The 22,495-nt window shown below is 33.6% G+C and overlaps 1 protein-coding gene across 5 annotated transcripts in view; it reads right to left on the reverse strand.

The window, feature by feature from the left end:
- ASCC3 (activating signal cointegrator 1 complex subunit 3) overlaps window positions 1–22,495 on the reverse strand; it is a 249,939-nt gene that overhangs the window by 187,168 nt on the left and 40,276 nt on the right. For all 5 annotated transcript variants that reach the window (XM_085574922.1, XM_085574920.1, XM_021533823.4 and 2 more), the window contains exons 5-8: window positions 21,378–21,498; window positions 18,433–18,640; window positions 17,561–17,702; window positions 16,875–17,000 (exon numbers count right to left, since the gene is read on the reverse strand). In XM_085574922.1, coding sequence (XP_085431048.1) covers window positions 16,875–17,000; window positions 17,561–17,702; window positions 18,433–18,640; window positions 21,378–21,498 — 597 coding nt within the window. The remainder of the gene's footprint in view (window positions 1–16,874; window positions 17,001–17,560; window positions 17,703–18,432; window positions 18,641–21,377; window positions 21,499–22,495) is intronic.

Consider the following 22,495-nt stretch of genomic DNA (forward strand, 5'->3'; position numbering starts at 1 on the left):
CTTCAGCTTGTTTTCTGTAAAGATGCTAAGCCTATTGAAACAGGAATATTAAGAGCAGAATAAAGATTAACCCAAAACCAAAACCAAATGAAAACAAAAACAAGACACACGCACACAAAAAAAACCTCAAAAAAACCAACCCAACAACAACAACAACAACAAAATAACAAAAACAAAAAAGCCTGGTTAAGAACTAGAAGTACTTTTTTAAAATAATGGTATTCTGAACCAGAACATAGATTTTCATTCAACACACCAATTAATTTTCAAGCCAGCACTCACAAATCAATATGCAGCATTCAGAATCACAAAACAGTCAATGAATAATCTTTGAAAGTTGACTCTGCAGGAATATACTAAGGATTAAAAAAGCTACAAGAAAAGTACCTCCAGAGGAAAAAAAAATATCCTAAGACACTTTCAAACTAAGTCCCCATTAATTTAAAAAATATTATCTTTCCTCTAAATTCCATTTTATTCAATGCAGTAAGTACAAATGCATAATCCAAACCCAGTAGATTTGCCCTTATGAAATAGTTAGGCAGCATACAGAAATGCAACAGTATGCATGGAAGGCCACAGTTTTACAAAGGTATCAGAAGATTTGGTTTTTTAAATTGTCATTTGCACATACTACATATTTTTAAAGCAGAAAAAAATTTTATCCCCTCAAGCACATAAACATCAGCCATGTTTTCTACAGATCAACTCCTTTTCAGATAAAACAGTGAAACCCCTTCTTGCTTAAAGGACTGGTAGCCACTGGATGGCAGAAAGTGATTTTTACTGAAAATGAATGAGATGCAACATTTTTAGCCTTCTATAGCTGATTTATGCCTAGAATTCAAGACAAACCATAGGAAGTTTGAGTAGAATACAATCTGAATGTTACTCTCAACTAACAGGATTTCAAGCCTAAGATGATGCCATTTTTACACAAATATGAATCAACATGAAAAGCCACCGAGAAGCAACTCTCCACAAACCAGATGATACTCAAAGCAGCTGTGACATGAATGAATAAAGCCCCCTGATTTTACTTCAGTAAGCTTTCAAATTCTTTCTCATGGAATTTACTGTTACAACTAATGCATTTATGAATAAATGAGATTACACTTAATCAAGATATTCTAAATCAGAAATTTCATCAGAAAGATATTTGTGTGTTGGTGCTCTGACAGCAATTTAAAAATAGGACAAATTTGTTTAAGTCATTAAAGTAATATTCAAGAACAAGTCCACACAATTCAGTCTGCAGGCAAGCTTCAGCTCAGAAACGCAACTGCTTTAGCAACACACTAGTGGCAGCATCTGCTCTAAATAGCACAGACCATCAGCACTTAAGACAGAGTTTTCATAATGCAATTCATTACCAAGACTTTGTAGAAATGCTCTGTAATGATGACTTCTTCCGTCATATTATAACAAAGTAATAAGATTACTACTACCCATTTATCTTAGAGATAATCCATTGCCCCCATAAGCCAAGGCTGAGCTTTCAGTATTTTTCCTACTCATTGGTTTAATTTTAATGTAAAACTATTTTATGCAAAGTACCTTATATATCTCAGGTGAAACAAATCCCATTCTGCAGTCAACTGTTCTACTATGCTTTCAGTTAAAAAGCCAATTGATCTAACTCGTAACAGTATGACTAATCCATGCTTTTTTACATAAAAACCATGAAATTCAGGATGTGAAGCTCTGATGTTCGTTGTTCTGACATATAAATAATCTCTAGGTCACCTTTCCCCTTCGCTGTCCTCTGGAATGTTGTTGATTAAAACACACATCTATGCATATATACTCATATGCACACACAAACATATGTTTTTATATGTATGTATATACAAATACACATTTTAATAAATACATTTCTCCTATCCTTCTGAGTTATGACTAATTAGTAGTTCCCCCCTGCTTTCTAATTATGCATCTATACACTTAAAGCACTTTTGTGCTAGTGTAAATTCTATTTTGTTACTGAAAGTACACCCAGAAATAAACATAGATGTTATATGTGGGGACTTCCACAGTTTCCCTCTCGTGATGATACTTCATATTCTGCTACTTCCATGAAAAAGTGGTAGCTCATGAGATTTAAGAAGAGAAATAAATAAAAATGTAACTATCTAAATAGTATAAAAATAAAATTATTTTTATATTATCTTAGAAAAACTATTTGAGAATATAATTTCCTACCTGCCCCAAAGACTGAAATGTTGTCTTTCAAAGTGTGCATATACATTTTCAGCAAAGGCTCATAAAACGTAAAAGAAAAACTGCATGATGTTTGGATCTGCTCCATTTAGCACCAAATCATATCAGTGAGATTTCATTGGACTTAGGGGAACAATTTCTGCAGGAACAAGTAGCATACACAAAGATATGAAAATTATACAAGCGTACCAAATAGAGCTTACGACTGGCTTTGGGCCATAATCAGCATTACAATTTCTTCAAGTAACTACAAATTATATCTCATCCAGAGTGTAGTACCTGAAGAGCTATGTGCTATAAAGAAAGCTTGGAGTAAAACACGTTACATCAGACGCAAAGGGTGTCAGAGAACCAGCAGCTTATTTCAACACCATACCTGCTACACGTGACTAGCCTAGAACTGAAAGCAATTCTTGCATGGTATGGGTTCTTGGGGTCACTGTTAGCAGTTACCACAGATCACAGAATCATTTAACTTAGAAATCATCCAGTTCAGCCCCTCTGCTCAAAGCAGGATCATTTATACCTGTGCAGTTACATTTCAACTGTCAACAAGGAGGGAGATTCCACAACCTTTCTCAGAAAAGTGTACCAGTATTCAACCACCTCACAGTAAAAAATTACTCTACTGTATTCGGATGAAATTTCATGTGTCTTAATTTGTGCCCATTTCCTCTGGTGCACCACTAATGAGAGTCTGGCTCCCTCTTTGTTAATCATTCTCACATCAGGTATTTATATACACTTGTCAGATTCCCCCTGAGCCTCCTCTTCAGCTCTCTCACACTCTCCTCACCCAAAAGATGCTCCAGTCCTTTAATAAGATTAAGAAGTCAGAAGAATTCCTAGAAATGACAAATAATGAACCATAAGGGTAAAATACTACTCTGATATTTTAGAACAGAGAATCCCATATAAGACTTCTTTAAATATTTTCTTATTTGGAATTAATCATAATTTTTTAGAAAACTACAGTGTCTTTATTTTAAATTATCACCACATTTACTGGTTAATGCAGTTAAGTATTTAAGTAGCAGTGGCCATCAGAAACCAGGGGAATTTCCATACTTTCAAGCTATATTAGGATCTTTAAACTCAAAATGAACACTGCAAAATTCTCCTGGCTTCTGCCAGAGTTCACAAGAGTAAAATTAAGTATCCTGAGAGGAAAAAAAGTTATATATTCATTCTATATTAAAGGATCGCCCCAGCTCAAAATCACCATAACACAAAAACTATGAAAATTATTATGATTTTTATATTTTTGGAATGCTGCTTCTAAGTTGTTATTAAACATTGCCTCTCCTGACCTTTTATACTTCACATTTGCAAACACTGTGAGTTTTATTGAATTACTCAATTCTCAGCAGTGTAAAAATTCTGGGCCGTTCATAACAGTGAGTGCTGTTCAAGAAACAAACTTTTACTAAAGAAGATCCAGACTCCATCTAGACAAGCCCAGAACAGTTCCATTAAAAAACAAATTGCAGCAAAATTTAGGAGTATAATATTGTCCTACCAACTATGGAAACATAGGTTCTCCTTGAAAAAAATAGCAAGTGAAAACCCAAACAAGTCAAAGAATAAAACGCCTCTATCTCTGGTTTTGTGTGTTTGTCATTTTGTTTGGTCCTTCGATTTTTTTGGTTGTTGTTGTTGCTGCTTGTTTTGTCATCAGTCCTGCCTTCTGCACTCTAGAAGAAACAATGATCTATTCAAAATCAAGAGGTTTTAAGGAAAATATTTACCTTCATCTATGACAGCTAAGAGTATACATGCCTGAAGCAATTTCAACAAAATTCCTTGTAAGTCTATAGTTACATTGTCACCAACTTTATTAAAAATAAACTATTCTGCTGATGAACAACACTATACAAACAACTGCAGCAGTCATACCTTTTCTACAGACTTCTAAATTATTCAACCACTTACTCTTGTACTAAAAAGAAAACATTGAGAAATATTCTTGGGTTCAATGTGTACATTAAATCCAAAGACATCTGCATGTATATATCCTAAATCAGTTTGAAGGAAATCACAGAACAGCACTATGGCACGATAAAGCTTTCACTGCTCTGAGTTAAAAAACTGAAAGAGCTTAGGGGATCATCTCCCCACACTGGGAGAACTGTGTTGTGTTCATCAACCTAGTTATAATATGACAGAAGATTATAGACAGAGTGATTATACCCTCTGGTGATTTGATTTGAAGAATTGGATAACAAAGTGTTTCAGAAAGATTTTTCCATAAAAGCAACTCTTTCTACAGAAAATGTGCATAAGTTTTGGCATCCAAACAGACACACAGGAGAGATTCTGATTTCAGTGACACTGCTGCAAACTCAAAAGTATCCAATGTCAAGAGAATTATTCCAAATTATAGCAATGAAATGGAGATCAGAACACAGGCTCCTCTTGGAGCCTTCTGATGCCATTTGTGAATTACACACAAAAATTACCTTGAACTAATGCAGCTGAAGGAAAATTGGCAACAGTTGTGGCATTTCCTAATAACCTCAGAAGTTAAAATCTTATGAGGATAGAAGGATTTGGATTTAATTTGATCACATTTCATCCATATTAAATGCAACCAAATAAATGTTTTCTTCCTCATAAAATAAAAAAATATCTTAATGCTGTGTAAAGCTAAAACTGTTGGAGAGTGAAAGATAAAATTATACACATTTTAAAAATATGTTAAATTTACATTCAAAATATATACAATTTTTAAGAAACATTTTCGATGTCCTGTCCTGCTATGTATCAAGCTGTATCTAACTCCACTATCTCCCTGACTTTTGTAGATGGACCAATGAGGAAACTGATGATGTTTTTATGTAACAGTCTATTCTTCAGGTTTTGTTAGGGTTTTTTCCAATTCAGAGAACACACTCATAATTTTCTTAAATACAGCTAAAAGAGACTCCTAGCTCTGTTGATAGCATATTGCTCTCATTATTTACTTCCCTGGGAAAACACAGTGCATCTCTAAGAGGAAAAAAAAATCACTATTAGGTGCACACTGACTCAAAAGCAACTGCAATCAAAGAGTTAAAATAGAAAAACCTTTCCTAGTTGTTCAAGAATATAGACACTGCAAGGCAAAGGGAGAAATGCACCAAATAATAAAGAAAGACAACAAAGTAGCTACATACATTCTGGCATTGGTGAAAAAAAGGCTACTAACATGCAGCATAGAAACTGAAGTCCTTTCTTCTAACCAATGTAAAATTATTTCAGCTAACATTTCCCAAGTAAAGAGATTATGATATGCTATGAAACTACATAAAAATTACTTTTTGGTAATTGAATTCTTCTATGAATCACCATTTATGAACTTGCTGGAAGAATTTTGTTAACAACTGCATCATATCAAGAGAAATTTATCCTCTTCCTTCTTGTTGCAGTTTTGAAAGAATGTCACTACTAACATATGAATAGCCCATCAGTTATAAAGCCAATCTTCTAATCATATAGCTCCTCTACCCCAAAATCTTTTAAAAGGATTTAAAATTATTTGGTGATTTCTAAGTAAATTCCTTGATGAACCATCTCAGTCCCATTTCTATCACTGAAAGACACAACCCATCCTTATCTAAGATAGAAGATTCATTTCTTAAGGAGCACACAGAAGTTTGTCCTACTTAAAGTCAACATTAAAATCAGACATACTATAACTTTTCTAAGATAATTTGAGTGTGAGCTAATCTTTTAAACATTGCAGCATTTCAGAACTAGCATATACCTCCCTTGACTTTCAAAATTCTCCCTTTGAGATTACATTTCTTAAAAATTAAAACCAATTTTGGTCCTTGGTATAATTTGAATTAGACTTTAAGATACTATCCTGTACTATCACCTTAAATGAAGAATGAATACTCCCAAGAATAAAAGTCTGCCTTTGGGGATGCTATCAAAGTAAAGCAGACTACTGCATTCTGCCACACTTGTACTGTGAAATTCCACTGAGAAGTAGCTATTCCCCAAACAGGATGCAGCAGAAGCACGTTATTCATTCTCGAGTCTTAATTACAAAACCACTAAAACTACTTCAAGTTGTTTTAATGAAAAACTTTACAGATTTTTGCATGTGCTTTATACTGAAGTCCATATTCGTGTCAATGACTAAATAATGAAAAATTAACACTTAAAAAGTTGCTTTCTCAATTTAAATTTTTCACTTGTTATGATCATTTAATGAGGCCAAAAAAACCATAACAGCTGCGAAGTCACCAGGTAGACATAATTGGATTACAAATATTACAGTGATTAAGTACAAGGGGAGAAGAATGCTGTGAACCAGAAAGCTGCGTTTCTTTTGAGCTACATGCAGCTGCACTGTGTAAGAACATGTCTTCCTGAAATGTTTCTTGGATTTTTACTGGTCATTGGGTTTACTCTACAAAATTCAATACACAAAAGTCACCCAAATTTCAGTCAGTTGAACTTCACAAACTGGAGCCTAAATATTATCTTCCTTGAAAGCAAGGAACCTTATTTTTAAGAGCAGGGTAAGAACATTTCATATTACTGTATAGTTTTAAATCACAGATCTCTTTCAATATGTGGTTTTTAAATGACCCCTAATTAATTCAATACAATTTTATGCACGCAAAGGCATTACTTTTAAATGTTCATGTAGAAGTGAATATTTAATCTGTTAATGTAGAAGACACTTCAGAATAATGTTTTCAAACTATTTACTTTAGCTTATGTTAACACAACAAACTATTTCTTCCTACAAAACCTAATGAAACCCAGGAAAACTATCAGAATGCTTTGGAAGGCAATTATAGCTGAAATTAGTAATAATTTTAACACATCAAGGAAAAATGAAAGAATGGCAAACAGAAGAATATTCCCAGAGGATTAACTATTGCTGTCATAATCTTTCTATAGCTAAATTTTCTTCTCCATGTCACTTAAATTCACACTTTTGCTGTACAAGATGGCAGGCCTGTTTTACAGTACATATATTAGAAGACTTTTTCCTAAATTTTATAAGAAAAGAGTACAAGCATAGTCAGTATAGTCAGTATAGTCAAGAACACAGCTATTTTGTTTTCATGAATTGCAGCTAAACTAGCAGCGTTCACAGAAGTTTTCCTACCACCAGAAAATAAAAGGTAGGTGAGGGATGATGACCTTGTGTCATAGGGTCACCAATATGTGGGAACAATAAAAGTTTAAGTACCAAAAGAAAAGTACGACAGTTTTAAAAGCTTAGACAAATTTGGAAAATTTGTCTAATTAGTTCTGATTGTAAAATGCATTTTTATTTGTGCATTAGCATCAACAGTGAATTAAATATGTTACAATAAAATGAGAACACATACTCTCACAAATCCCCCTGAGATATATCTCTCAAACTAAGCCAAACAAAAACTGAAAACCTCCTCTTTGGTAGCATAATCTCCTCTAGACTAGCTGTATCCTGTAATAGCACACTACACATAGTGTACATGAGACTTCTGGCTGCCAAATCTAGGTTTGTATTTTATTAAAAGAAGAACTTAAACATTTTAAGAATGAGAAAATTGCTCAGAAGAGGTGCTCTTCTGCACAAAACAAACAAAAACAAAACAAAAATAACAGCCTTTTCTTTTCGTTATTTAAGTATTTAGAACCAGTTTTGCTGGATGAATCTTTATGCAAATCAAAATCCTGACAGGTAAAAGCAGATTACTTGTTAGATTACTTCTAGGTACAGGCAGATGCATCTACTCCCACAGTGGCTCAGCAGGTGTTTTTCAGCAGCTGGTGCCCTTTACTGGTTTGCCTTTGTAAGTGTTCCCATCAGATTATAACTATTTCAGAGGCACCACTACACAATATACATACACTTGGCAGCTGTGTAGAAAATGAAATAGGCTTAACATTTTATTCAAATCAGATGCAGTCAATTTTATCTCATGTTAATATTAAAAAGTCAATTTCCCTATTCATATTTACTACTTGCATGAAAAGGAGCAACCTAAACAACTATAAGAATATACAAAACTCTTACAAGACAGTATCTAATAAATATTTTAAAGCAATTTTTGTTTTGTGCATTATACACAGCCATGCTAGTTTAAAGAACAGACTAAAAGAAATTAAGTTCTCTATATTCACCAGTACAGATGTCCCCATTAGACTTTCACCCATATTACCAGTTAACTGCTCTTCTCTTAGAACTTCTCTGCCCAAGAAGAGATAACTCCAGATTTTACAGACCTCTTTTCAAAAAAAAGGTTGTACATAGAATAAACAAAGTCTCTCTCAATGAGAAGATCTGTTAAAGTTTCAATTACAACCTCACTAATGAAAGGACACTTGAAAATATTATTATTTATTCACAAGGATTTTTTCTTGCTTTATCTACACTTACTAGTGGGTTTTGCCTGTTGTCATTAGTATCAGCCCTTAAAAATAAAAATGTATGTAAAAACACAGCCCAGACTGATACAACAAAGCATATTTACCCATTTTTCAATAGCATCCTTGCCTCTCTCAAAATCTCCAGTGTCTTAAATGTGGTTTGTCCATGTAACACCATCAAACTTACAAGATGTTAAAAGGGTGTTATGAGTATGTAAATAAATAACCTAGCACAAAAAAAAAAAAATTACAATATATTTGATTGGGACAAAAGGGTTCAAACTGGAAGATTTGACAAAGATGTAAAAGTTTTGCTCAGTGACCTTGTGGCTAGGACTGCTAAGAATGTTGCTGCAAGAAAACTCCATTTATTATGCCTAGTGTCGTTCATCCTCTGCCTGTTTTGAAAAGTATTCTGAGAAGATTCCTGAGCTGAGATAACAAACTCTCACAGACATGCTTGAGCCTCCTGCTGCGAGAGAGATCATAAAGGCACATCTTTGTGATAAACTCAGATGTGTGAAGCCCTGTGATATATTGGGTTTGGTAGTGGGGCTGCTACCTCCCCCTTCCACCTCTGCCCACTAGGATGAGCTAAGCCAAAGGGAGCTTGTGTCTCTGTCTGTCTCTGCCACCCAGCCTTGCTGGCAAGGTAATGAAATAAATTTACTCTTTGCATGGCACCTGTGATTTGGTGGTCACCTGTATGCGTTGATTCACTCAGTATTATACAATCTACTATATCTTAACAGCACCTGGAAACTGATTCCTAAAGAAAAAAGATAAATGCCTTGGTAGTCTTAAAAGGATTAAAAGCACAAGACTACAAAAGTTCTTGAACTAAACTGCACATGAGACTAGGTCAAATGCAACTGAAAGAACAAATGATCAGATCATATTTTAAGCACTCCATTTTAGGACACTACAAGGTAGATAAGGGCATTATATTACAGCTGAAAAGCAAGGAGAAGCCTATTGGCCAAAAAAAAAAAGATAGTCTTTCACTGAAAAGTCATCTGAAAAATTTGTGTAGATGAGCTACAACAGCACATGCTGCAAAGGAAACATTCATTCAAGTCTGATTCTAAAAGGATCCAACTTGCCCACTGTCAAAAGCAAATAAATCTGCTGTAAGTCTAACAAAAGACAGATTTATGGCAGAAGTAGAAAGAGCACACTATTCTGGAATAAGAAAAGAGTTACATTGCTAACTGCTATGCTAGCTGCTTGTTTAAATTGGAAACATATTTTACAATCTGGAAAGACTTGTGGGTGCAAGTGGTTATCTATCAATTTCTCCAGTAATCCTGATAAACAGAAATGATAAGAAAGTATCTATAATACTTCCCCATTCTTATGGGAAAATAGTAAAAGCCTGCTTTCATTATATTTTTCTGGTGAAAATCGTTCCAGTTTGTATAAATATAGTCTGTTTTAAAATGGCCACATTCAGTGATTTGATCCACATCATCATACCAAAAATAAAAGCCGCACCATATAAATAGGCCAAGGAGGATGTAGCTTGAGCAAATACAGGCTTACATCTGATCAATTATATAACAAAACTTATGTGAGATGTGACATATTTGCTTCCTTTACCTTTCATTCCTCCCTATCCCAGAAGAGGCGAACTGTTTATTGCTTCCACAGTGGTGGATAGACACATATTGTTGCAGTAAGTGCAGGCTGCTGCTCAGTGAAAGGCGCCTTTTGCTTTTCATAGAATCTGACATAAGATCATGCTTCAGTTCTCATCTACCTCCAATTATTCATCATTCCCTATTTTTTTGCATCCTACATACATCTCTTATAACGACAGAGATTGGCTTGACTATCTCCTTTGCATACAGATCTTTCTTAAAAATAAAACAGTAGAAATCTGAGCTGAGGGAGGCAAAGAGAAAGATATATAAAACAGTGCTCTATTTAAAAGCCTCTGTTACTTTAATAATCAACTCTTAATGGGAAATATATATATATATATATATATATATATATATATATATATATACACCCCATATACATCTTGTACATACGTGTTTTACATATATAGAGGTAGTTTAAAAAGATATTTTTAACTATCAAAATATATATATTATTGTCTTTTTTAAGTCTGTGATAATGTTGGACTAAGAATGGATGACAGACTCCAGAGAAGTCATACCTGCCAAACATGGAGATGCTTCAGAGAAAATACTTTCAATTTCTTATACTGCATTAAGCGATAGGTCCTCTCAAAGACTGTAATAGTATCAAAAACCTTTTTGGTGAGACAAAAATCACAGTTTTCGAATTCTAAAGGGTAACTAAAATCCTTACCGACAAGCATATCAAAATTTTATTTTAAAACAATAATTATGAAAAATATAAGACTATTCCATTTTTTTGGTCTTTTACTATCATTACTTTAAAAGTGAAAATCTTTATGCTCAGTACAGCTGTTTTAAGACAATCCATTCTCTTCTCTTTTGTTTCAGCACTAGCTCAAGCTCTTATTCTGATATTCTAGGAAACCTGCTTTATCTATTTTGATACAGACTCCAGATATGAAAAAATACTCTCCTATTAGGAGAAAGTAGATATAGGTGGAACTATGTTTGGAACAGTAATCTCAGATTATTGGACAAAATTATCCATCTGCAATGTATTTCTTAATCACATATTTATTCCTTTATATCTACCTACTTCATTACTAATCTTCTCCATTGGTGTTAAGTTTTCAACTTGTCAAACTCCTGGTTATTGGAGAGTGGTCGTAACTGCTGATCCTCCCAAGCTGTGCTCCTAAGAACTCTGTGTCACTGAAGCTGAGACATCTACTTGTCATGTTAAATCAAGGAGACCAGACATTTCATTATGCAATTAATTCAAAGTTGTACTATAACATTCATAAAGCCCTGCTATCCCTGCAATGTACCTGTATTTTGAATACTGCAACAAATCTATTTGATATGACCATATCATGTTTCTTTTTCTCTAAACTATTTAAATGTGTTTTTTTAAGGTGTTAACACAAATTAAGGTTAGTAATCCAGCACTAGTTAAAATCAGTGATCCTATTGAACAAAAAAACCTCATCTTACTAGCAAAGGCATATTAGAATAGCAGAAAGGTTTTATGATCCAGAAAAGTGTTATAATACCATTTCTAGTATTAAAAGCTATATAATTAAAGTAAGAAATTTTTTATAATTTTTTTTCAAAATACTTTTTGATTTATCATAATGGGAAGATGTTCTCCATTGCTGAAAGAAAAAAGAACTTCTTAGCATTCAGGAAATCATATAGTCACATCAATCTGCAGTGAAAGCTGCAGTCAAGTAAGGCATATGTTTAAAAATATTTCATTCAATGAATTATATTCAAGCACAGCAAGTGTCTTTTAAAAGTGAATTAGTAGCATGTCACAGAGTGTGTTTGCATTTCTACAATGTGAGATTACAGGTAAATTTTAAGGCAGAATACCACTTTACAGTTTGCACATCATAGCAACAGGTATTTTGATGAAGAGTTAATAAACTTTTTCTACTAAGAACAGAATTTTCTTAAAGGAAAATGTGATAATTTTATACAAGAGAAACAATAAACTGCTGGTTCAGCATGAAGCACGTATTTTTGCTTGCTTTTAGCCAAAGCAATAATATTTATTCATAGAATTTTAATGAAAAAAAGCCTAAAAGCTTAATTTAAGGGTAAGTGAAATAATCAAACAATTTGATACAGAAGTTTTACATATAGTATCTGGAATTCTTAAAATTATAAAATATCATTAACTCACATATTGAAGAAACTTAAACCAGAACTTGTAAGCTTTAAGATCATCAGTGTTGAATCTTTACTCCAATATATTTGTTCACCTGGTATTGCACATATTCAACCTTCTTTGACCTCCCTCACTGAAATATGAAGACTGAGTGCCATCCCTAATATACACTACCAGCCATTAAAGCAATTGTACCATGACATACATGGTTTTCCTTGTCTTAAGTTGGGGCTAATGATTACAGAACTTGTAAACTCTCCTAGGAGCAATTTCTGAGTATAATTCATTGGAAAAATGACAAGATTTCAATAAATGGAAAATATTTTTTTTAATTATTCCATATGGTTCAACCATCAATTGCTGTTTGGAAAATAAGTAACTGAAATATGCACTGAGACCAGCTTTGGAATTAATGATGCAATATGCTGGATGTGAAAAATGTAAGCTATCCAAAACCACGCATACTTTAATTCAGTAGACTTACCTTGTACAATTCTAAAAACAAGGAAACATTACAGGAAAAAAGAGCATATTGATTTTGTAATATTTCCTTCACATAATGCAGAGAGAAAAAAAATACCTTTCTTATTTAGATCATTAAACAGTGCTAGTAAAAGGAAATAAAAATAACATGAAAAAAAGAAATAAATCCTACCTGAACATCCATTTAGGTAAAAAGCTGAAGCAATTTTTCACCATCAGCAATTTTTTAGATAAAATCTGTTTTCACAGTCTAGAAGAGTAACTTTCCCTGGCCTGAGTTTATAATTTTAAAGCTACATTTATTTGGCAAAAAGCCTGGCACAAAACCACCTTTATAATAAATACAAAAGATATATTTTACTAATGGTCAAGCTGCATGTCAACTGAGCAAAGATAATAAAGCTAAGCTTGTGCTTTCCCAATTTTTTAAATTCTCATTACTGAAACAATGCAGCTGGCACATCACTTGTACAAACAGTAGAACCATAATACTTCAGACTAAACTGGTGTGACCAATCAGCTACTTATGAACCACCTGTGCTTGAACTGTGGTAAAACCACAGTTCTCTGAGAAATAATAAATGGCAAGAAAAACAGGTATCTACAAAGGGGGCTGGGGGTGGGATTTGTTGCCTTTCTGTAAGAGCCCTTTGCAGCTCCTTCCATGGGACACCCTTCCACCTCGGAACACCAGCGACATTCCTGAGCAGCAGAACAGCTCCCTCCCTGCCACCAGCTCCTGCTCCCAACTCAACACAGGCAGCAAATAAACAACGTGAGATGACACAGGTGGAGTGAGATTGTTGGAGGAGATGACACAGCAGTGCAGATCATGATGGAGAAAGGTAGGAGGCAAAAACACCACAGAAAGCAGGAGAGAGTGCTGAAGGCAGCTGTTTGAGCTAGAACGTTTTTACGGCTGCCAAATTCTGCAGGATTGGTCACTTGTGGTCTCATATTTGCAGTGCATAATGGGATTAAGTAGGAATGGTAACTGTAAAAAATTGGACCTTTGTCAGTTCATAGGAGTTTCATCTTGGCACCTGTGTTCTTCCAGGCAGTGATTTCACTAATCATAAAGTCATAAACCTTTTAGCAAAGCTCTGACCCTTTGCAAGGACGTTCTAAATAAACTAAATACTTACTTTGAAAATACCATAAGATTTTGGACAATATAGTACTAAAACTAGCTTAAGCATGCTATTTCTTCACTGCCAATCCTATAGAAAAGAAACCTGTATTAACATCTGTCCCTGTTTAAGGCATTGCTGCTGCCTTTGGTGTTGGTTCATAGAGGTTTTGCCATTTTGCCTTATATTTTCACATAAGAAACTATCAAAAAAGGAAGCATACATGTGTTTAAAATATGGCTAATATGTGGTTTGTTAGAATTACTGTCTAGAGGAATACATTTCTCTCATCTCTTCTCAAACTGTGTTTACTGGAAATAAGAAAATCTAAATCTTAACTAATACTTAAAATCATTTTAAATGCAAGATTACTTCCAACTTATATGATGCAGAACAATAACTTCTGATCAACAGTTCAAAATATAAATGAAGTCCTTATGAACTGAGTTTTGACCTTAGGAGTTTCAAAGCTGAAATGCAATGGTGTATTCTGCAATAAATGTTACACAGTCAAATACTCTACTGCTGACAATGTGATCAAAATCACATAGCTCATGAGAAACAGATAGAGAATTCTTAAAATTATTTTTGTGCAAACGGAAACATACAGACTAAAAAGAAAAGGAAGAAGAATATTTATAATTTTTAATACTGTCAGGATTTCCCCAGAGAATAGCAAGTGCTTATAAAGCACAACATATAATACCCAAAACCCCAGCAACAATAAATGGCTTGGTTGTTCTGTGTCTTTTTCCCTCTGTGAATTATATATTGACTTGTTAAACAGGCTGAGTACCTTTATGTCTAGACTAAGTGTCTTCCATCAAAACCCTACCACTAATGGCACCTCATAGTACTCAATAGCAGCAGAACTGTCAACTTCCTCATGATGCCTTTAAAAGTTCCTAGTCATGAAATATCTAGTTAAGTTTACTGGGGACTCTACTCCTTAACCACCTACTCAAATTTTAGATAATCCTCCAAACATATCCATACAGATACAACTGAGCTATCTTATTAGCACCTATACTTGCTAGGGAAACACCTGAAAATCATTATTTTTCTGCTTTTGCTTATACTAGTTAATCCAAAATAAAACATATTGACAGAAAATCTTCATGTTCTCCAAAGTGACTCCAGTTAATTGGCAAAAATTTGAAATACCAACCAAGGTGTTTCTGAGCTTAGAGATTTAAAACAGTCATGCAGATAAAACAAAAAAAAAAAAAAAAGAATTTTTCCCTAAAAAAAATACATCTTGACAAAGTATATCTTAACTTACACATTGCCAAGTCCAGCCTCTTTTAGCTCCTTGATAAAAAATTTCTATTTAACAAATTTCAAATCTGTGAGTCTCATTAGTGAAATCAAGAAGCTGACAAGTCCCATAGCTGGAAAAACTTCATAAAATTGGCATCTGTTGTCACAAATCGATACTAAACTTGAGGGCAGGAATTACATACATGTCTGTTCAAACAATCAAAATTGATTTTGTTGTTGACATTTGTATTTGATCTCATGTAATAAGAATCATATCAAAGAGAAAGTTCTGAAGAAGATTGTTTCTATTTCAAAATTGCACTGTAAAACTGAAAAGCAGACCTCTTGATGATGTACAATCTACAAAAGAGAATTATTGAATTTGTGTTACTGATGTATTTTTTAACATTTATTTTAAATATTATATTTGCAAAAATCTGCAAACTATTCATTTTAGATAGGTATTTTTCTGTCTGGGCCATATTTTTTCTGAAACTATTTAATGCCTTTTGAAATACTGGTACTTCTTGCAAAAGGTTTACAGATTAGTATTTAGTATATAGCTTAGGAAAAAGACATTTTATTGCAAAAAGCTGTCATGCTGAATATTGTCATATAAAATGACAATAGGTGCAGTGGCTGTATTTTTCAATCTGGTTAAGGACTGTCAGTCAATTCATAAACACAACATTAGGTATTGTCACCTAAGCAGAAAAGAATAGATTCAGATTCTAAAACTGTCTTCTGTTTTAAAAGAGTTAAATATTTAGCTAAGACAATCTTTACTCAGAATCCCAATAAAGTGCCCTGCATATATTCTCATTTCCTGCTTTCCCAGAGAGAAAAAGACAGAAAAAATGTATCCATTTTATATGCTGCAGAATTAAGAGACATAAAACCTTATCTATATACGGAGCTTGCTTTTTATGTCTCTGTTCAAATCAATACCAAATCTTCCACTTTTCCATAGATTTGACATATACAACAAGGAGTAAAAAGGTACCTATGATGGAGTACTGCAAGTTCTAGACTGTAAATAACAAGAAATTTAGTTCCTTTAGCTCAGTTTTTTCACCATTTTAAATCAGTAAAAGTTGAAATGTTAACATTTGTTTTATCTGCCTTTTTCCTCTTTGCTCTTTACTTTCTATCATCAAAGCACATTTTAGGATGACTTTGCACCCCACACAGCCTATAGCACCATATTCAACACCCCTGAACTGTATCAGACAGTAAGACTGGTGCAGAATACTGTTGTGCAGACAGAAACCAACCTGTACAGGTCAAGGTACAGAAACTCAGGCTCACTTTCTCCTGTGATCTTCAGAAGAGAACAGAATCACTGTAATACTTTCATTTCAGTGATTCAGATCACAGCTCAAAACCATAAATAACTTAAAATGTAATGCCAAAGGAATTGAGAACTGCTACTCATGAACAAGTTGTTCAGATCAGAAATTCCTTGAATCTGCGTCAACACGAAAGGGATTATATCACTGAACTACGTTGCCCAATAAATATTCTTCAAATTAGTAGTGAAGAAATTGACTGTCTGCATTTACCTATCACATATCACTGAAAGAACTGGCAATATTTCCAGTTAGATTTTGGTAATACAAAATAAAAACTAATTTAATATCGTTGAAATTGTATACTCACCTCATCTAAGTCTTTAATATAAACAATTTTCTCTTCAATACCAATAGGCATTGGTTCACTGTGGGGGATCTTCACTTCTTCATACATTTTATTATTTTCTCTCTGAACTGACTCTGGTAAGAACACCTAAAAATGTATTACAGGAAAATTTACTAAAAGTATGAAAACAGAGTGTCATTATGTATAACTCACTTTGAACAATGCTTTATCACTTTCCTCCAAAAAATGAATCCAAACCAAAAGTGAATCTAACTCATATTTTTTATAGGTAGGACTGAACACCCTAAATGGAAAATAATCAGTTTTACTACTTAGAAAGTAAACCCAAATCCCCCAAAAAGATAACTGCTTTATTAAATTTCAGAATCCATTAGGTCTAGAATTTCATAAAGCATTTATTTTGTTAAAATCAATTCAAAGGTATCCATAAGAAAGAAAAATAGTATCTTAAGAATTTAAATGACCCTGGAAATAAAAGCAAATATATCAGTTGAAAATTATATTATTTCTTCCAGTCAAAATAAAAACAGAACATACCAAAGCTTTTAAAACCCTCTGCAAAGAAGCACTGCTTCATACACTGGATTCCAAGACAGAGGAGACTAAGGAAACAAAGGGAACCCTGCTGCACATTACTCATGGGGAAAAATGCACTACTGTTCAAGAAGGGTCATGCACCAACATACCTTTGCACCCCCAATGAATGCTGACGTTTTCATAGCTTCAGCTCGGGAATCATAGACATGTGGATAATGAATTTTTTCGATGCTCATCTCTCTCTGTCTACCTAGGACTGGCATACTTCGAGCATTCAGAAGCGCTAGTTCTCTGTGAGCAGAAAAATACCTGCAGTAATTCTGCCCATTTCAGGCTGCCATCAGAAAAGCTAAGCATGGTATATTAAAGTCAGATCAAGATTTGAGGAAATGAAAGAAAAAAATTTTACACTGTTATTTTCTGGCACTAGTTAGACCAAAACCTTAAAGCACAAGGTTTAGATAAAATTCAGAAGCACAACCCAACAAGTGCAAGGTTTTCCTAAAAGCAGTTTTGACTCTTTTTAAGCAACATGGCAACATGATTTCACGGTTAGATACCAGTCTCACTCTATTTTTCTCAATACAAAATAAAACAGCTTATTTGCTCCTTATTCTCTCCCTCCTCTACTCCTCCCACTACCTTCTAGCTGTCAACTTGGAAAATAGTACCCATTAATCTTGAGAGAGAAAAAGAAACATAGTTCTGATAGGTTTAGTACAGACTTCATAAATCCTAAGCAAGTAGTGTGCATACAGGAACTAAGAAAGATAGCATACCCCACTAATCTGCAATTCCAGCCCACAGAGATGAGATCAAGAAGATTCTCATTAAGCAAATCACTGCTTTCTTTCCTGAAAATTAGATTTTCATATTAAAAGAAATTCTACGCTTGTAATAAAACGTGACTTGAAGTCAGAATCACCTAATCACCAAAGGAAACTAAAAGAATATAAACTGTTATGATATGTTGAAGTAGCAATTACAACAGAAGCATTTCTCTACTTTTGGGATTTATTACCTTTGCATCCGCAGCTCTTTGGCATCAAAGCACATTTGTCCTTCTCCAGAACCTTCTCCATCTTCCACAGCTTGTTTTTCTTTTCTGGCATTTCGTTTTTCTTCCCGACGATATTGCTTCATTAACAATTTTTCTTGTTCAGACTGAATTGTGACTTGACAACCATAATTTGGTTTAGCATTTTCTCCTATAAACTTCTTGCACTGTTCTGCAATATGATAACAAGCATGTATCTTCATAAATACTGGATTCCATATTTTTTCCCCAGTTTCATTCTAAACGTTAGGGTTTTGATGTTTGGTTTCATTTTTGTTTTGGGGGGGTTTTTGTCTCTGTGTTTGCATATATTGTGTGCTTAAAAATAGTTGAGGTTTATGTAGACTGTGCAGCAGCTGGCTTCAAGACATCTAAAAGTACCACCAGCTCATGTCCCAGAGGCAGGACATTTAAAATACACTTAATCCTAAAGCAAGGGAATGGACTAGCAGCAAAACAAAGGCCATTTTTTGTTTTCTGTATTTATAACAACTTCATTTACAGTGGAAGTAAATGCCTCTTATCACTGCTCTTATATACATGCACTGATAAGCAGGATGGTGTGACAACAGATTAAACAGGGTGATTTTTTTTAAATAGCCTCTTCACATAACAATTAGTGTATATATACTAGATATCATGATTGTATTGAAAGCATACTCACAATGCAATTTCCCTGAACAAGTGAGGAAATCTATCCTGCTCTATACAATCACAAGGACTCCTTCCTTTTCCGTCGATAAGTAGCAGGATTATAAAGAAGAATCAGAACCACAGAACAATTACAGTAAACAATAAGTCCAGGGGAGCAGGGAACCCAAAAAACTCAGTTACATTCACCTTTCCGAGATCACTACTGGCTAAAATCAAAGACACAACCAAGTCTTTTATATATAACAGGCTGGGAGAGATTTATTTTGTTTTCATTTTAACAATATTGGTGGTTTTAAATGTAATTTTTCAATATTCTGCAAACAGATTATTAGTTTATATAGGATTGACTGAATATTAAATACTTAGCTCGGTTATGTTTCATATGTATTTCTGCAGCCAAACTCTGAAGTGAGAAACTTGAAAACCTTTTTTCATCAAATAAACCCACTTGACTGACATTTTGAACAATTTGTGCTGCTTAGTTTTCACCTACAGCAACAGTGAAACTCCTACACTTCACAGCATGCATACTGGATAAGGCAACAATAACTTGTTGAAGAGCATTGAAAGAATTCTAATAAACTGTCAGAATGTCCACATTAATACCATCATGTCTGCAGCTTTAACTCACTTGTATTAAAAGGGGACAATAACGACTGCAATTTCCTGACCAAATTTAATTCAGACTGAACACACCAGGGCAAAGCCATGTTACTTGATTTGTCTGATAAACACAACAATCACCTTTAGTGTCACAGAAGTAAATTACATAAGAAATAGTCAAATAACACAGCATGTACAGTACAAATAAGCAGTACATGTACAGTTTCTTGACTTGTGCTAATTTTTTAAAGGCACAAATTACTCAAAATTGACTACATTTCTGTAGACAGAAATCAGCCTCTTCCCCAAGTGAACTTTTGGAAAGGTAAGATTTCCCCATTAGAAATACCATTTTTATCAACTTAAAAAGAATAAAACCTAATTAAAATACTGAACTCAGGGCCAAGAGCATCTTCAGTCTCAGAGAAAATACCCTGAATATCACTGACTTTTTTACCACAGTTTTCTCTCATCAGTGAAAAAAAAGCATTAAATCAGCTAATGCTTTTCTATCATCTGAAAAACATAACTTTGAAAATATTCTTCCTCCACATTCTAGCAGAAATTACTATGATAGATTTTACTGATGGCATAATGAAGAGTAATTTCATAAAAGCTTCCCAAATACTAATTCTGCTAAGTGAGAAGAAAATACTCCTGTAACTAAACTCTGTACATATGAGAAAAATTAATTAATTCACTTTCTAGTGAAAGTATTTTAATTTTTTTATTTGATGACCTAAGAAGAGAAAGCTATCAGGACAGAAAGCCTTGCCCTATAGCAAGACATTAATCTTTGAAATCATGAACAGGTTGGTTAACAGCTGTTCTGATGAGTTTAGACTAACCATTAGCACAACAAGAGATGAACTTCTAAACACTTTTTTATGTAATATTTCATTGAAGACAAACATTAAAAAGGGGTCACTTGCATTTTAAAATTATTGTGGAAATAAATAAGTCCACCATTACTGGCTCCATTCACATTTTTCTAACTCCATATGCAGTGAACAAGCAAAGGGCTGCATGGTGCTATGTCTATTTAAGATTTTTCCCAAGTCACAACCTATATGCTATTAGATTTATTATTATTAGAGAAGAAAGTAGTAAGACTTGTTTTAAAACAATGATGTGTAAAACTTATTTTAAAATAATTACTTTGTGAAGATATATGAACTTATAAAAGCAAAAATGACTGTACAAAACCTGAAATCCTTTTTTCCCCCTCTCTCACTTATTCATGCTTAAGCTTGACTTTATTATGTTCAGAAGTGGTTGTGACTGTGCTTTTCTTCCCCAAAGCCTACATTAGATGATAGTACATAGTAGAGAGGAAGAAGGAAAGCAAATGAGGAATAATAGAATATCAGATTATTTCCAGAGTAATCCATTAAAACAGGAAAAGGGTAATTGTTAATACATTCAAAATTTGCACATGCCCACAGGCAGTTGAAAATGAAATAAATATATGCAATCTATATTTGTTTCTTCTGTATCAGTTTGCTTAAGTCCAGAAAGACATTCCTCCATTGTCTTCTGGGATTTTTTTTGCTTGTTTTTTAATTACACATGGAAAGTACTATTGTTGGAAATAGAACAGTTAGAAACCTACTTTTTATCTGAATTGGAACAAAAGTTTTGTAGTCACTTACCTTGGAGAGCCTGGAACCTGTTATCATTTGGACAAGTCAAAGATCTTTCCAGAATCAGAGCTCTGTTCTGTAGGACTTTCTCTATGAGTTCAAAACCTTCAGGGCCTAGCAGTTCAAATAACTACAAAGAAAATAAAGTCATAAGTCATATCCAAATGTACATAAATTTTTAAATAGGACTGCAATATTTCTATCCTTGGCAACATCATAACTGTTGACAATACCTAACAAATGAATGAACTTCACCTCTCAGTAATTCAGTCCAAATGGTATAATTTCTAATACTGGGTTCTCTATTACAAGAAGGGAGAATTACAGAAAGTTTTCAGCTGGAAATATTTAAAAATCTGTGAATTTAGTCTATTAAGTAAAACTCACTTTCTCTTTGGGATTCTTATATAAAATTTAACTCTTCTCAAGACTAAACTTTAAATGTCTTTATGGTTATTTACATATGCTGTAAATTTACTTCTCCATAATGTATGCAGATGAATCAAGAGAATCAATGCTTTCTCATGAAAGTCAGGTATGTAGAAAGTTATTCCCTCTACAGTCAAGAGGAGGTATAGCCTACTGCATTTTCACAGGCTCATCCTATTAAAAAAAAATATCACATATGGGGTGTACAGCAGGAATATGAAGAAACATTTAAGATGACACTAGTCCTGACTTCAGTACCCATACATATACCCCTATGTGTAATTCAAGCATATAATGTAAGTGATGTATACCAGAAAAGAATTCTCTACCAGTAAGTAATATTTTGGCCCAATGATATTCTTACTCAAATGATTCTCTTGTAGCAGGTTAGACAAACACAGTTGCCTATTTAAAGTTCCATTTTCCACATTACTGTGTTTTAATGGAAAAAAAAAAAAACAACCCAAAACATTAAAAGTACTTTCATCTATATCTTATCTATAATTATTTTGTCAAAAATCAAAGCGTTACAGTAAGCACTAACTTACTCAAAACACATTTTTGATTTTTAATACTGCTCAAAACAATATTTTCTCTATTTTTTTCTATCTCCAAAAAGGAAAACAGGACAGCTTCTCCTTAGTGTTTTTTGAATTTGCTTCTAATATTATCCATATATCTTCAGGAATCTGGTAAGA

The sequence above is a fragment of the Lonchura striata genome, chromosome 3 (genome assembly GCF_050655825.1).
Source record: "Lonchura striata isolate lonStrDom1 chromosome 3, ASM5065582v1, whole genome shotgun sequence".
Taxonomy (NCBI): domain Eukaryota; kingdom Metazoa; phylum Chordata; class Aves; order Passeriformes; family Estrildidae; genus Lonchura; species Lonchura striata.